Source organism: Danaus plexippus, chromosome 11, assembly GCF_018135715.1.
Source record: "Danaus plexippus chromosome 11, MEX_DaPlex, whole genome shotgun sequence".
Taxonomy (NCBI): domain Eukaryota; kingdom Metazoa; phylum Arthropoda; class Insecta; order Lepidoptera; family Nymphalidae; genus Danaus; species Danaus plexippus.
In genome coordinates this window covers 1720008-1735236 of record NC_083544.1, presented here as the reverse complement: position 1 = coordinate 1735236, position 15229 = coordinate 1720008, and the positions used below count along the sequence as shown (strand labels likewise).

The window sequence follows — 15229 nt, the reverse complement described above, 5'->3', positions numbered from 1 at the left end:
AGTTGTGATCCCTAACCTAGAAATACAATACGAACAAAAAAAATGAATCCTTCACAAATACTCACATGTAATAAAATCCGGACAAAGCGTGTGCTCCCTGGTCAAGTATTAGTAAAGATAAACCGATTCCACCTGCGTCGGTATGTGCAGCGGTCGCAGATTAAACATTCCTAACATCGCAAGCCGACAGGAGCTGGAGGCGGGTAACTTATCTCCGTAGTTATTTAACGGAAGAAAAACTTCCTTGTATATAAAATTAAGCTTTCAGTTGTGCGATTCACAGCAACGTTTTCATGGTAGTTGCTCACAAATATGTTTTTATAATTTATTATTTATATTTATATTTATTAGATTATTATATCGTGAAATTGTAAGTGCTCTGTATCGAGAAACTACGAAAAATTCGGTTGGTTCAATTCTTCAATAAAGGAACCTTTAATGGCTGTATTTGGTTCATTGGGCTAGACGTATTTCTGCTAGAGTTATGTAAGTCGAAATTGAATACAAATAAAATTCAAATAACATTTCAAAACTTATTAAATGTAATAATCGTATAAACATAACGCTAGGAAGTGAAGGTGTGATTAAAACCTATACAAAACAATTGTAAGTCACGTTATAATTCAATATAGCTGTTATCTGACTTGTGTTTCAACATTAATTTAAATTCAAATTGTGAGGCCGGAGACAAGTTCGCAACTAATAAATCGAAATTGAATTGGGTTGCAAAGATGGAGAATTTAGATAATTTAGGCGCTTAATTAACACGTCGTATCGAATGCCCCAGATACGATTTGAGAGGATATTGGAAGAACCATTGATCACCATAAAATAACTGGAAGAAAACAAAAAAAAAAAAAAACAATTACATTCCATTCGATGAAATTTAATTTTGGAAAAAACATATTATTTTTTATGAAATATTCGAGAAAATTACAATGACTGTTATTGTTGATACAACTCTGAAAACATTTGTAACGTAATAAAATATGGCAGTGTAATTAACGACATACCAATGGGACTACACGAGTGGTCTTCTTAATTAATTTATGTAACCACGAAAAACGAATAAAAACCGAGTCAAGGATTTATACGAAAACTGCATACATATATTATTATATAACATTTTACAGAATTCTTTATGTTATAAGTGAGTTTTGGGTTAAAAGTTTAAATTGTGAATATTCATTTTTTTATAAATATTATGTAAATAAAATTAAGAGTGTAGAGAGTTATAAATAAAACCACAGGTGTGACAAAAGCTGTCGGTATGCTTTCCCCGAGTTTTCCTCTCACCATATGGAACTTTTTTTCATTCATAAATATGTACGTGACAATATTAATGCTGGCTCTTTAATGAGACACGCTACACGCTTTGTATTTAGTGTGACGATACAAAATTGCTCGCGGTATACTGGTCGTCAAGTTATTTATAGCAGACAAATTTGAGGTAGGAAAAATATGATACAACTGAAAAGTTGGTTGTAATTAGTAACTCAGAATAAATATACAGTTATATATAGTATTGTATGTATCTGTTTTAATTATATATAATAAAAAATAAAAACAAAAAAAGTAATTTAAATTCTCGTCTTCTATTTATCTAGATTACCACTCAATCACAGTATTGATGTGATATATCTTCTACTTGTATGTGCACATGTACACTTCATGTATTTATAAAATATATCGCGTTTTCGTTGTCACCTTTATTATAACATTTAAGTCAGACAGGCGTTAACACAAACTTTTGATGTATTCAGGGAAGTTACCGCACAGATGTCCAGTGAAGTGCGGTCAAAAGTTTTGAGTGCGGTCCTTCGATTTGCCCCTACACAACCAAACAAGATGGGGAGTTCGTAGAGCCTTTTTAATAAATAAACGCTTTAAGTGCTATCGGGATACAGATCTAAATTAACTTTTACTATTGACTATTTGAAATTAACTCCGGTTTTACATACTCGATACAGCTGTATATCGTGCTTCAAACATAAATTCGTAACTTGGTGAGCGCGTGTGTGAGTGTGTAAATAATTTTCGTTCATATTGCAGTATGTGAAGATATGTATATGCATGAAAAATCTCTGACGCTCAATATGTAAGTGTGATCATACCAACACGGACTAAGGGTACTGAAATAAAATTTTAAAAATAGTGTGATGGATGGAAATGGAAGCTTTTTTTTAACTGAACGTTAGTAACATGCAGGAGTTTGATACAAAATTTTAAACGTAAGTGAAGACGTAGGGCGTAACTAGCAAGCGCATGAAGTGGCTGTAATAAAAATATTAAGAGAATTGACTTCAATGAGGAATTTAAATTAAATGTTTTGCTTTAAAGTATTTCAATTTAAATCTTTGTATGTATTTTAATTGTTATTGTTTAATGCTAATTAAGAAAAGACATAGTATTTTGGTTTGATATAAAAATGTTGCTATTTATGCAATATATATATATATATATATATATATATATATATATATATATAATAAATTTCATTTTAATTCAATTTTAAGAACTTATTACATGTGTACTATCTAAATGAAGAGCTGATTTAGCGTGTGGGTAGTTTGATCCCAATTTAGTTAACTAACGAATATATACGAGTCAGCACTAATACAAAATGTAATGACGTGAAAAGCTATGTAGAAATAAACAATGAAAGCAAATTATAATCCAACCTTAATTATTCTCTATCAAATATTGCTTTTTGGGTTCATTAGAATATTCAATTATAAAATGAAATTCGTTAGATGCTGTAGAGAAATAAAACCGTCAATAAATCACAAAGTAATAATTTACCTTGTTACAGATTTCATTCATTAGTAACTCGTTTATTAATTTTACAATGAACAATAAAGTGACGTCCCCCAAAGCCTTAATTAAATCTTTAAGATTTGTTTTTATTTATTATGGCCGTCTAAAATATCTGATGATTATGTATAGCTCCACAGATTCTTATGAAACTAAATTAACTCTGGCTATCATCTGCGTGAAAGTCTCACTAACGGTACAAGTTGGGATAGTAAAAAAAAGATTGAGTTAGGTTTCCCTTCAGATTATAAACAAAGATTTTGTTATTAATTAAAAATAATGCAAATAATAATTTTAATTTAGTAAAAGACATCTATCTCACATTGCTTTTTCATTTATCAGTAAGAGTATCAATTATTAAACATTATTCACTATCAAAAAGCGTCACAATTGTATATTTTTTGTATATAACGTACGTCCTTGTCTATTACGTGAATACATTAGTGATGCTACAAACATATTTGTATGTGCATCTATAAACTTAACACTGTAATGGAACCACATCAATGACCCATCTTTATAACTTCACCGTAGTCTTATAAAAATAGTAATAGGTTTAAAACACTTTAATAAAACTCCAGTTAAAAAAAAAACAACCTTTATATGCAATTAAATTTATTGCATATATAAAATATAAGTGAAAGTGATTAGACATTTGAGTTTTTAATTTAATAGTATATCATTTTATTTTTGTACTATGAAAACTGGGCCAGTAATTTCCTTGCTACCAATTATAAGTATTTTTCTTATAATCTTAACAAACATGACATTAATATATTTTTATATTACATTGCCATTTTGATTACAACTGCGTATATAAATATGCGCTGGATAGATAAAAGAAACGATTGATTTGAAAAAAATCGTAATGAAGAAATTCACTGTTAATTTTAAATAAAATCTCTTGAATATAAAAGTTTCAATAATTCTATAATAATATAAGACGATGTATATTTAAAATAGGCATTTATTTTATACACCCTTTCGGGGTTTGATTTATTAAATTGATAATATAAAATCTCTTTTTGTCAACAATATAATAAAGTTACTTGGTTATATTTTTTTCATCATAAATTTTATAGATTCTGGGGTCATTTGAGATGTTATCTAAATGTAATGTATGAGTTATGATAATATTCTTATGAAGTTTTTAATAAAATATATTCCTTATTAATATTTCAATGAAATTTTAAAAGGAAATAAATTTTCATTAATTTTTTATTCACTTAAATATGTAATGTCCACTTGCATTACTATTGTCAAGAAAGAGTATATTAAATTAAGTTAAGCCATCAAAATAGGATAGTATTATAATAGTAGGACAAAAATGCGATGATTAAATATAAAATATAGAAGTTTAAGCAAATTACAACAATACCGTATTGCGCAGAACTGAATATATCTAAATATTTTCAGGTGTTGATCAAACTTCAGCCACGCTCGCTATGTCTAAGCTTTGAATGCTGGGGGAAGCCGGTTGTAAGTCACAAGCGGAAGCGATTATTACATATATATTAAATTTTTTTATATTTCATTAATAGTTATTCAACTTTATTATTTTTAAATTCTTGATTAATCATTTCGGTTATGTATTAGCGATTTTTTCAACACCTGCTTCTTATGTCAAGAGTTATTTTTTTTTTAACACTCATTCCTTGGTACGAGGCTTTAATAACTCACGGAATTAGTTGTACTGGGTCTATGTGGTAACAAAAAAGTTTTTTTGTAATCACCAACAATACTTCAAGTAGAATACACATTATACACAAACACATACACACATACACAGAATACACATTATACTACAGACCGTAGTATAATGTGTATTCTACTTAAAGTGAGAAAGGAACGTCGTTTTGTCAATAATGAACCTATTCGGTTATATCCTAAAGATGTTATCAGATAACAAACACGAGAGTCCTGTAACTTAAACCTGAACTTATTTAACTGCCCTAGTTAAGAACTAACTAAAGCAGATGTTTGAACCCTGCTATATTGAAATGTTGCTTACAATACTAATGCTTTATATTGTGATTTTAAATTCTCAACTTCGTTAATAACTTTCCAAATCACGGTAGGTAAAGTTTTTCATATGTGCAAGGTAAAACCGTTAATCAAAATCATAAATCAACTGCATTTGTGAATTCACACAGCACAAAGCGAGTTCAGGAACAATTTTGTTCGGAGCGGACTAACACGACGCTGGTTTGTATTTTTTTTTGTGTTTACGCGGATTTATGTTACACACGATATTTTATTATTATTATGTGTGTTTTAATAATTTAATTTAGTTTCTTATTCTTTGAGTTAGTTTTGTCATCAATTTGTGGTACAACCAAACTGTTCTGTACACTTTAAGTTAAAGGAAATATAAATTTATATGCTATGGTCATACTCTTAACAGTCATAAGCAATGTAGTTGGTTTTGACTTAATATAAAAATCTAAAAACATCAATTAACATCTACAAAAAAAATTGTAGAAATATATTATTAGGTCTGCCAACAAATTGACCGTAAAAAACGTAAAATTTTATGGAAATAATGTTTTTTTTTTTATATTAAGCTTCCATTTCAAAGACATATTTTACTTTTTCTATTTAAAAGTTGGTGTTGCCTCTGAATAGGTATTCTATGCGACAGGATTCACTCGTGACGTAAGGCATTGTCACAAACTATGAATACAGCACATAATTTCATTGTACATAAAAATGTGGTGGAAAATAAAATTTTTCTTTAATGAAATATATAACAAAATTGTAGAATTATTCTTTTATAATATGTATAGCATTTTATCTGGTGAGTTCTTGACTTTAAAGAAGAGTTTGGAGTCACTGCAAGTATCATGCGAAAACCTTTGAGACACTTAATATTATTCCCAAGGTTATTAGTATTTTGTTTTAGCCGTTTTACTTTGAAGAGTTATTAACAACGCAGACTTCATATCAGAATTTGATAAGAAAATTAAGGCACGTAATATCACACACAGGTTATAATACAGTATAAAATTCTTTGTGATCATATTAATCTTCAATTGGCAGGCTTGTCTTTATTTGCATATATTGAGATGAACATCCATGTGATAAATAGTCAGAAAAAGAAATGATTTTGTTGGTTATTGTATTTTTTATGTACTATCAAATTGTTATTACAGGAACATAATAAAAAATTGTAAAATCTTACAATCAACAAAAAAAAGTAATACGTATATAAGTACGATTTATTTTCCGATGTATGTTGGAATTAATCAATTTTCTTATAAATTTCCTTACAACTTATTAACAATATTATAAGTGTCCAGCTCTTTAAGTAGTAGTATAATGTTTAGTTGATTGAACCAACTCCAGTAATCTCTTCCACAAACTTCGGTTCTGGTAAGACGGTGTTAGTACGACCTTAACGTAATTATAAAGTCACACCAGGAGTTATTTTAGGTTTAAAGTTACGTACACATTAAAATTTAAAGGTAGGTACGCATCGTAAACCAGTTTAAGTTACTAAATAAAAATAGATGAGACATTCGATAAGGTGTCAAACAAAATTTATCAGATTAAATAATTCTGCTGGCAAACCTAGAACTTTGAATTTCGATCCGTCTCAATATATTTGACTAATACATTTGATGCTAATGTTTGTTCTGAAGCTGATATCAATAAGTAGATTAGGTTTTGTAAGATGTGGGTTGTAGATCCTGACCATATTAAATTCATTAGCGAGTTCCCGCCGCCTTCATAATTCAATAAAGTAGAAACCCTATCTCTATTTAACGCACGATGTACCAAACAAGCTAAAATTATCACCGAGCAACATTTATTGTCCATTTATTTAACGCCTTTTTTTTTAACCATAAAAATTATTTTAACTTTAATATGTACGGATTAAATTTTATAAAGTATGAATTGATTTAAAAAAAATTAGAAGCTTGATAAATCTTTTGATTAAAAATCTCTTTTTCGAATAGAATAAAATAAACTTGGAAGTTGGCTTCACAATCGAGTCTTATGTTTGAGATGGTTTTATTTTATAAAGCCTGCTTAGTAGGACATTCATTTCAATGGCCTCCGAGGCTAATCAGAGACTATTTGTTCTTACATTCATAATGAAGACTTTATAACATATTCTACAGGCGTTATCTGGTGGGTATATTAACTTTTATATCTGTTTAGCGAGAACGTTATAACTTGTATTGCCATAGTCTGTATTTAGTCTACGAAATAAATAAGTGTCTAATTATTTTTACTCATTAGAGAACTTTATTTTTTCTTTTTTATATCTACATAAATAATTAAAACTGCGGTTATTTTTAAATCTCTTACCTAAGGATACAATTTGATTTATTTCTTGCAACAAAAATAATGAAAATATATAATTAATATGTATACTTGATCGGACAAATTTAAGAATAAATACTTGATAGATATATTTTATGACTAACATTGAAAGTATTTTTAAACTGTGGTCTAAGGTATTCTGTTGCTTTTTTCATTCCTTCATTTCTGTTCGCAAGGCTCCGTCAACAATGTTGTACATTGTTCTGAAAATTCTTATTAAATAGTGTCTCAGATACATTCTAGGAGATTTGGGTAAAAGTGAAGTGTCCATGACTCTTTCAGCTCTCGATCTTTTCCTACGCTGTATTTCTATTTCTGTTGCTAGAACTACAGCTGCAATCAAGCGTTAAATACAATTGAAATTGTTAGATCAATTACAATTTGTTTAAATAAAATAATTGTGTATTCGGTTAATGAAAAACTTCGTCAGATTGTACATACTGAAGTAGAAAGTTAATAATGTTTTTAAAGACACACCTGCAATAAAATATCCAATACCGAGGAGACAAAATGCGCCGCGTAGCATTGTAAGGGATACAGGCTCCAGACCGATTGTGGATTCTGGTTGAATCTGCAAAAAGATATCTCACGTACTTCAACAGATCATTTATCTTACTGGCTGTGTATGTTAGTCATCTAGACCACACATTGGATATGAACGCTGGATTCATTCTTTACGTAATTCCATTTTATTTATTATAAAACCTTACTTGCGCGGTTGGTGAGTTCTCTGTGACGTCGTTGTTTTCTTTACTCTCACTCTCCGTCACCTTTTCCGATCTTCGTGATTGTTCTGGAAGATTCCTGTACTCGTCCGATGTCATTTTTGTTAGTATACCTGCTTCAAATAGTGTCATCAGCCTGGAAGTGTTTGTATTCTTTAAACGTTTTTCCTTTTAACATAACATAACAAGAAAGTGAAATTATGGGATTTATTATAGAAATAATTGTTACAATAAAATTATTTAAAGTCGCTTAAATATACATTTTAATTTATATTGTCATTTATTTTATTTAACGTTTAATTGCGTGAAAAGATAAATGTTGAAATAATGGAAAAGATTTTCTGAGTAATATGTCACTGACTGTCGTGTGTGAATACAGAATTTCGCTAGTTCATCTTATACTTAATTATTTTCTATTCTATAACGGAACGTAATTCTGAGCACGAAATAAAAACCTCCAAAATTTTATAAAGTACTATATAGTAAATTATTATAAAGATCCATTAAAAATCTTGAACATTATAAGGAAGATATTTCTTTAACGTAATATTCAATGTAAAACGAGCTAATTAAGTTATTTCTTAGAACCATTACGTAGCGTGTTAAGAGTGTCGGAGATATTCGAGTGAGCTGCTTACATTAATATTGACGATCCCAAAGCGGCCTCAGCGTGTTATTTAAATATGAAAATATTTTTAACTTAATAATCTGAGAGGTTTTCTTGGATCTGATTACTTATGTGGTTACTTACAAAATAATATTCTATAATATTTCATACTCACACGTTGTTGAATGTTTCTAAGTATGGGCATCCAATCTGTAGAGCGATAGCTGAGTATCTTGTATATAATTTTTCGCTCAAATGAAAATTATGGGAACCTGTATCGTGATACGGATGATAAAAATATATTTAAATATTTTTCTAAAACATTAATTATATTTATATTAATACCAAATCTCTCGGTATCGTAAAATAGAGTTTCCCTTCCACCGAGGATTGCGATTCTTCTCTTTGATAGCACCATGTTAACACCAACCTCCACACTTTTAACTCTCTGGGTGCGTTGGCGTCGCATAAGACGAGCGAGACGACCATATATATCTGTTCCATTCTAATAAACGAAATTGACATTTTTTTTGTGTATATGTTATTCATTACGCAAGTTCCTTTTGAAAAAAATTGTATTGTTAGGGTACTCTCAACTACGAAGAATTAATTAATACAGAAAAAAAATCATTTTAAAAAAATGGATGGCTAGGTTTCTTTATAATATTTATCGCCATAATTGTTTCACAAAACATGTCACACATTTTAGTTTAATTTCTGATTATTATTGTAATTCAATTTAAGGTACGTATACACACGCATGACTTATTTTTTGATGCTGACCTGTAGAATAGCTAACGAAGAGCTGTGACTTTCCACAACGAGCTCGTAGCCATCATTTCTCATGGCTTCATCTAGAGCTACAAGAGTACCAATCGCTTGTTCCTTGGACGGTCGAGCCATTAGACTGGTGAGATTAGCCGAGTACATGTCACCGATGACATAAGTTGCACCCAAAGATATGAGAATGGACACAAGGCGAGCTTTGTTTGACGTGGAAGGCTCTCTCCTAGTTGCTGAGATAATTTTTTTGTTATATATAATATGTAAATATATTAATTTTTTAGAAAAATAATTAAATTTACTACTAAGAATGGAAACATCTGGTGAAGATCTATAAATAAAGTGCTGCTACCAATTAGTTCTGATAAAGCATAATTAACTGAGAGACGAGTGTGCTTATAAAGTGCTTCACAGTTAAGGGCAATAGTTAACTATGTAATATGTATGATTTAATCAGGAATGCAATGTCGCGGCGTTATTCTAACATACGGACTTTGTCTCAAGAATAATGAAGTGGTGAACCAGCAGCAATTATTCAACAGTTCCATCTGGTCTCGTTCACGACGTTGCCAAATATACGGTGTTGCGATTACCACCCACAGTGCTGGACCCGTTACCAGGATTGTGGCGAATACCAACGGCCATACCTTTAATAATAATAATTTATCTATGCCATATCCATAGCCATATATAGGAGGTAAATGTAATGTTGAGTATACTATTAAATATAATGCTATCGAGACAGTCGAGATCTTAGTTAAAAGCCATTTTTTTGTTTCGCATCTCGCACGAGTTAATAAATATTTCATATTAACTACATGCTGGACATTAAAAAGGTTTGTCTGAACAACGGTAATGCTTTTTTAAAAACTGTTGAAAGTCTTTCTTAAATAAATAAAAAAAAAAAATAATAATTAAAGTTCATGTAAATAATATGTTTCTCCGAATTTTGTGAGACTGCAAAATATGATGTGAAAAGTTAGATTATAATTGAATAATTCTGAGCATTTATTGCGCTTTTTTAACAGAAGAGTATATAGTTGGATAGAGAAAAACGTCTAACTTTTAGTACTGTTTGTTTAATGTAAGGAAATATCATACATATAGCTTTTATAAGTTGGTATTAATGTAGCGTCTAGTTTCCCTACCTCCCATCGAAATGGTCTTATAATGGCCAGGGTTTCGCTCAACTTATCAGGAGCGTGAGTGAGGAACGCGCCGGAATCTGCTAGGGTCAGAAACGAAAATTCCACAGCTTGTAGCCTTTCCCAAGTCATTGTGACGTCACCGATAAAGAAGTCTGCTTTCTAATATGAATTTGAAGAAATCAAGCAATATGAATTTCTGATAATAGGTATATTTTTTATATAGAGACTTTTTTTAAAGATCGCTATCTTATTTATTTTTGGATGGAGCACCTAATTTAACGTTATATAAACCTACCCTTTGCCAAATTTGTCCGAGTGTGCCTTTAAATGTGCCATTACCGGATATCCTCGATCCTTGACTCCGTTCGGGTGGATCGTAGTATTTATACCTGTGAGAATGATATTCTATTTATCAATAAATATTTTATTTCTGTTACAAAAACTGAACCAATATATTATGTGTTTTGCTTGTCATTTAAATATCATCATTGCAATATTACAATTTTTTAGATTTGTGTATCCCTTCGAAAATGTGACTTAATTATACACGATGCATACATACAAAGTGAAGTCTATTTTAACCCGGATAAATATTGAATGTGCTAACTAACTCACTTAAAGTTTAACTTCTTGGCCAACAATGAGAGCAGTTTGTGGTCTCTCCCTCCAGTCACGTTAACTGTTGAATCGTTCATGTATCGAACGAAGTGCCACGGCGGAGCCTGAATCATATAAATTGTGGAACATATTATGAAATGAGGTATAACTTTAATAGAATTTAAATTAATTATAATAAATACATGGCCATTTTAGAAAATAATTACCAAAATTTTAAACGGTGTGCTTTTTAATGATAACGAATGGTTTTCAATAAACAATATCCTTTACCAATGCTCCAAATATTATTAGTAACGATACCATAAATTTGTTTTGATTTATAGGACTTCGACGATGTTCACGTCGTAGTTTAAAGTAGTTTATCGGCCTTATAATAAAGATCGTGACTTTATTTGAGTTGGAAAAATGATATATTAATATATTTTTTTATAACATTTTTAATGAAACTTACATGCAATACCGGTACATTTAATATTCGTCCTTGAAAATCTTCATATACTTTATTGGCTGGCGGTAGTGATGGTGACTTATAGAGTTGACCTGCCCACCAGTTTACTAACTTCAAGTGTCTGGGCTTGTTTGGGTTTGCCTGATTGTAGTAAAGGCGAAACCTATCAAGCAGAATGGATTGATTCTCTAAAATGTATTATTTTTATTTTAATAAAGATTTAGAAAACTGAAAAAATGTTCAAGGCGTTCCATTAACACCCACTTACATACACACGAGTGAAAACAGGCGCAAAATATAATTATGATATCGTATTGGCATATTTTCGATGTAATTAAATAATACACTGTATAAACAAAACATTGCAGATATAATAGAATTTGTATGTTCAGAGAAATTCCGGAGGCGAAGCACTAAAAAATATGTTTTGGCCAATTCACAATCGGCGTTTCATTCAATTGAATTACAATGTACGTGAGTGTCCGCAGCTTTGTATCTCCAGAGCTGGGGAATGTAATTTTTAGAAAGCTGGCAAGACGGTACAATAATCAAGGAGCTTGTGGTACTGGGAGTGAATTTCAAATATGTAACCTATGTCGATATGGACAGATCGTTGAATAATCTGTTACAGTAAAATATGAATGTTCGTTTGAAATTGTAAATCAGCGAAAAGTTTTGGCTGGCGTTTCGTGACAAAAGTGCCTTTGATTATCCGACGGTTCAATAAATCATATTGATGTCTTTATTTTATTACCCCTATTATGCAACCAGAACGGAGAAGGTACGCCTTCACTATAAAACCCGATTATTTAGATCTACTATAATAATTAACACAAAATCCTGTAATATAAAGACTTTTGGACCGATGTTGATGACACATTGTATAGCGGGAAAAAACCAAATCTACTTTTTGAAAATCACCGTAAATGTAAAAAAATCTCTAATTTAACACTAGTTCATTAAATGATTAAGGAAATAAAAGTTAGTAGAACAACACACAAAGAGAAATGTCATAAAAGAAACTCTTAAGTATTCGCTTTGATAGTCAAGACTCAAGTGACATTATTTTTAATATGGAGTTATTGGTCGAATTTGCGAACAACATAATAGAGGCTATACCGAAATATTGTAATAAATGTGACTTAGTTAAACATAATAAGTTCTATATTATCCTCTTTAATATAACAGACAAAAAAAATATTGAAATAACTTAATAACAACTGAAGAAACTACGTATTTCATTGTTAATATTACGTTCAAAAAGATGTTAATATCGACGAAGATCTTGTAAACAAAATGTTATCATATTTATAAGGCTGTAAAATTAGAAAAATAGCCTTTTCACATTTAATAGTTTGTGATTGAAAACGGTTTGTATTGATTTGTCAAAGACGAACTTTAAAACGAGTTCATATAATTTAGGGATCGATTGTATTGCGCACTGTCACCAACGAAAATTTTATAACTCATAAATTATACTCGTACGAATTCTTGACGGTATATGTTTTCCTTATAACCATAAAAGAGGAAATATAAACAAAATTAGATATTGTTGCCATATTGAGATTATTGGCGCAATTACATTGCCATTCATTAATTTTATTACAGCTTAATGATATATTCATTATAATTTAGTGGATGGTCTGTACTGATTTATGATGTGGCTTTCCATATTGATTTATTGGAAGAGAAATGTTTTGTTTTGGGTGACGCCATTGTTTTTTCGACTTCGGAATGTGTTTGGTGTGGTTTAGGTGATATTATATTCGGAGAATATAAAGGAATAAAACCTTACACGCCTTTCCTTGGGTTTGTAATGACAGCAACTCTGACGGCCTCCTTGATGCAGGTGGTGAAATTTTTGGGGACCTCGTCTTCGGACCAGAAGAAAATATAGAGGATTGGACGGTGTATGAAGTTGTTGCTTGTGACCTTTAAAAAAAATTTCTTATAATGTAATTTAAGTACATTGAGGGCATCAAATCAAGAGTTTAGATTGACGCAAAGAAAGTACTAAAAATGTTCTTTTTAGGATTATGTAATACTAATGTTAAAATTAAGATTTTAAGTTCAATAACTTTTAAAATAATTATTATTCACTAAGTAAAAACACTTATTTCAACAAAAAAAAAACATATTCCAAACATCGATATTCGAAAAGTAGGCTGATTTCAACAAAGTTTTTACTTGGACTTCGTAAAAAAATTGATTTATAATTGTATTGATAAATTATGTTATGTTTATATTAAAACTTTATTTATATCTCAGCACACGGGTTGAAACAAAAGTATAAAATTGGTTCACGATTTGTGAAATAAATTATCCAACAATTAGTTTAATATGTAGATATGTCAAAAGAGTAACCTCGCTTAGATTGGTATGTTATAACTCAGTTTAGTAGGATTTTTGTCATAACAGATATTTTGGTTTACCTCTAGAAGCAAATCTTCACACTCTTTTGGTTTGCACAGAATTAAACTAGTCCTTTCTTCGGAATTATCGAGTCCTTCTTTCAAATATTTATAATACTGAAATAAATGTATTATTTATTTAACTTCTAAATCTCATAGAATTGATATTTCATATTCTAAAACTTAGTCCACTTACTATATCTTTACTTTCCGGCGTCATAAGATCCAAGTTTGTAACCTGAATATTATTATCACCAAGGCTGCAGAACAATTCAAATATGTCCGCATCTCTGAAATAAATGAAAAAAATATATACGTACGTAGTGCTCAAAAAGTGGACAATAAAATATAATAAGTTAAGAAGCTTCTACATATAACATAAATAAGTAAAAATTTACCTGACATCGGTAGTGTTCCCGCGCACAAGGGTTATAGTATTCGTGGGTAAACCTATTGCAATATCAACAACTGCTTTTGAAAAGTCTTTGGGGAATTGTTTCAAGTTGACATCCACCGAGTCACGAACCTCAAAGAGACATTGAGTATCTCGAACACACAGCAGAATAATGTATTTTAATATCATATTGGTATGTTGGATATAGTTGAGGTATCGTGACGGACTATTTATCGTGTATATATAAAATCATGTCGCTCATTAGAAAGCTATCGGAAGAATGAAGTTGAGTATTTGATTATGCGTAGGAATATTGAAAAATATTGCAGGAAATAAAATTAATAGAGAGTTTTAAAGAGACTTGTCCGTGAATGGATTCCAATAAGTGTGAGTTATGATCGCTAGAAGTCCCGTCTTATAAAGAAGTATAGATTAATAAACAGATGCACCAAAATTATAAAGGCTGTATAGCAGAATAGTGTTTTAATTAATTTCAAATGATCACCGTCACTAACTTCTTACAGAACAGCTTTAGGCGTGTATAAGAATAAAAAGTATTTTCGTTATAAGCGATTTATTCCTTAAATATTCAAAGACCAGAGCATTGAATGATTTTTTTTTGAAGTTTTCATTTATACAAATATTATAAAATGTTTATCCACCCTCTTCATATAAAGTGGATGGTTTTACGTTTAAAAATATTCTTTGAAGACATGCAGCGGCCTGTATCCCCCTTGGATTGGCGTTTGACGAGGTAAGTGGCCACTTTTCATGGAAAGGCCTATATGACCGATGGTTTAAAAGCTTTGCCATGTAACTAGAAGCACCTTATTATAACGGTTCTTGTACATGAAGTGTTTTATAAAATAGTTTTGAGAGCCTTATAATCTTTATAATATGCATTAACTACCTTATTAAACTGCTAAGTGGCCTGTCATACAAATAACAATGA

The 15229-nt window shown here is 30.3% G+C and overlaps 1 protein-coding gene across 1 annotated transcript; it reads right to left on the bottom strand.

Annotated features, from left to right (window-relative positions):
- Positions 1 to 7111: 7111 nt before the first annotated feature.
- On the bottom strand, positions 7112 to 14544 carry LOC116765824 (ionotropic receptor 40a). The gene is made up of 15 exons (XM_032655423.2): positions 14282 to 14544; positions 14080 to 14173; positions 13905 to 14000; positions 13268 to 13404; positions 11476 to 11635; positions 11022 to 11128; positions 10702 to 10795; positions 10407 to 10565; positions 9752 to 9905; positions 9259 to 9491; positions 8821 to 8980; positions 8651 to 8747; positions 7854 to 8004; positions 7621 to 7714; positions 7112 to 7476 (listed from the first exon to the last, which is right to left on the bottom strand). Exons 1-15 carry the CDS (start codon positions 14464 to 14466, stop codon positions 7295 to 7297), a joined length of 2103 nt encoding a protein of 700 aa, XP_032511314.2. The 5' UTR covers positions 14467 to 14544; the 3' UTR covers positions 7112 to 7294.
- Positions 14545 to 15229: the final 685 nt, after the last annotated feature.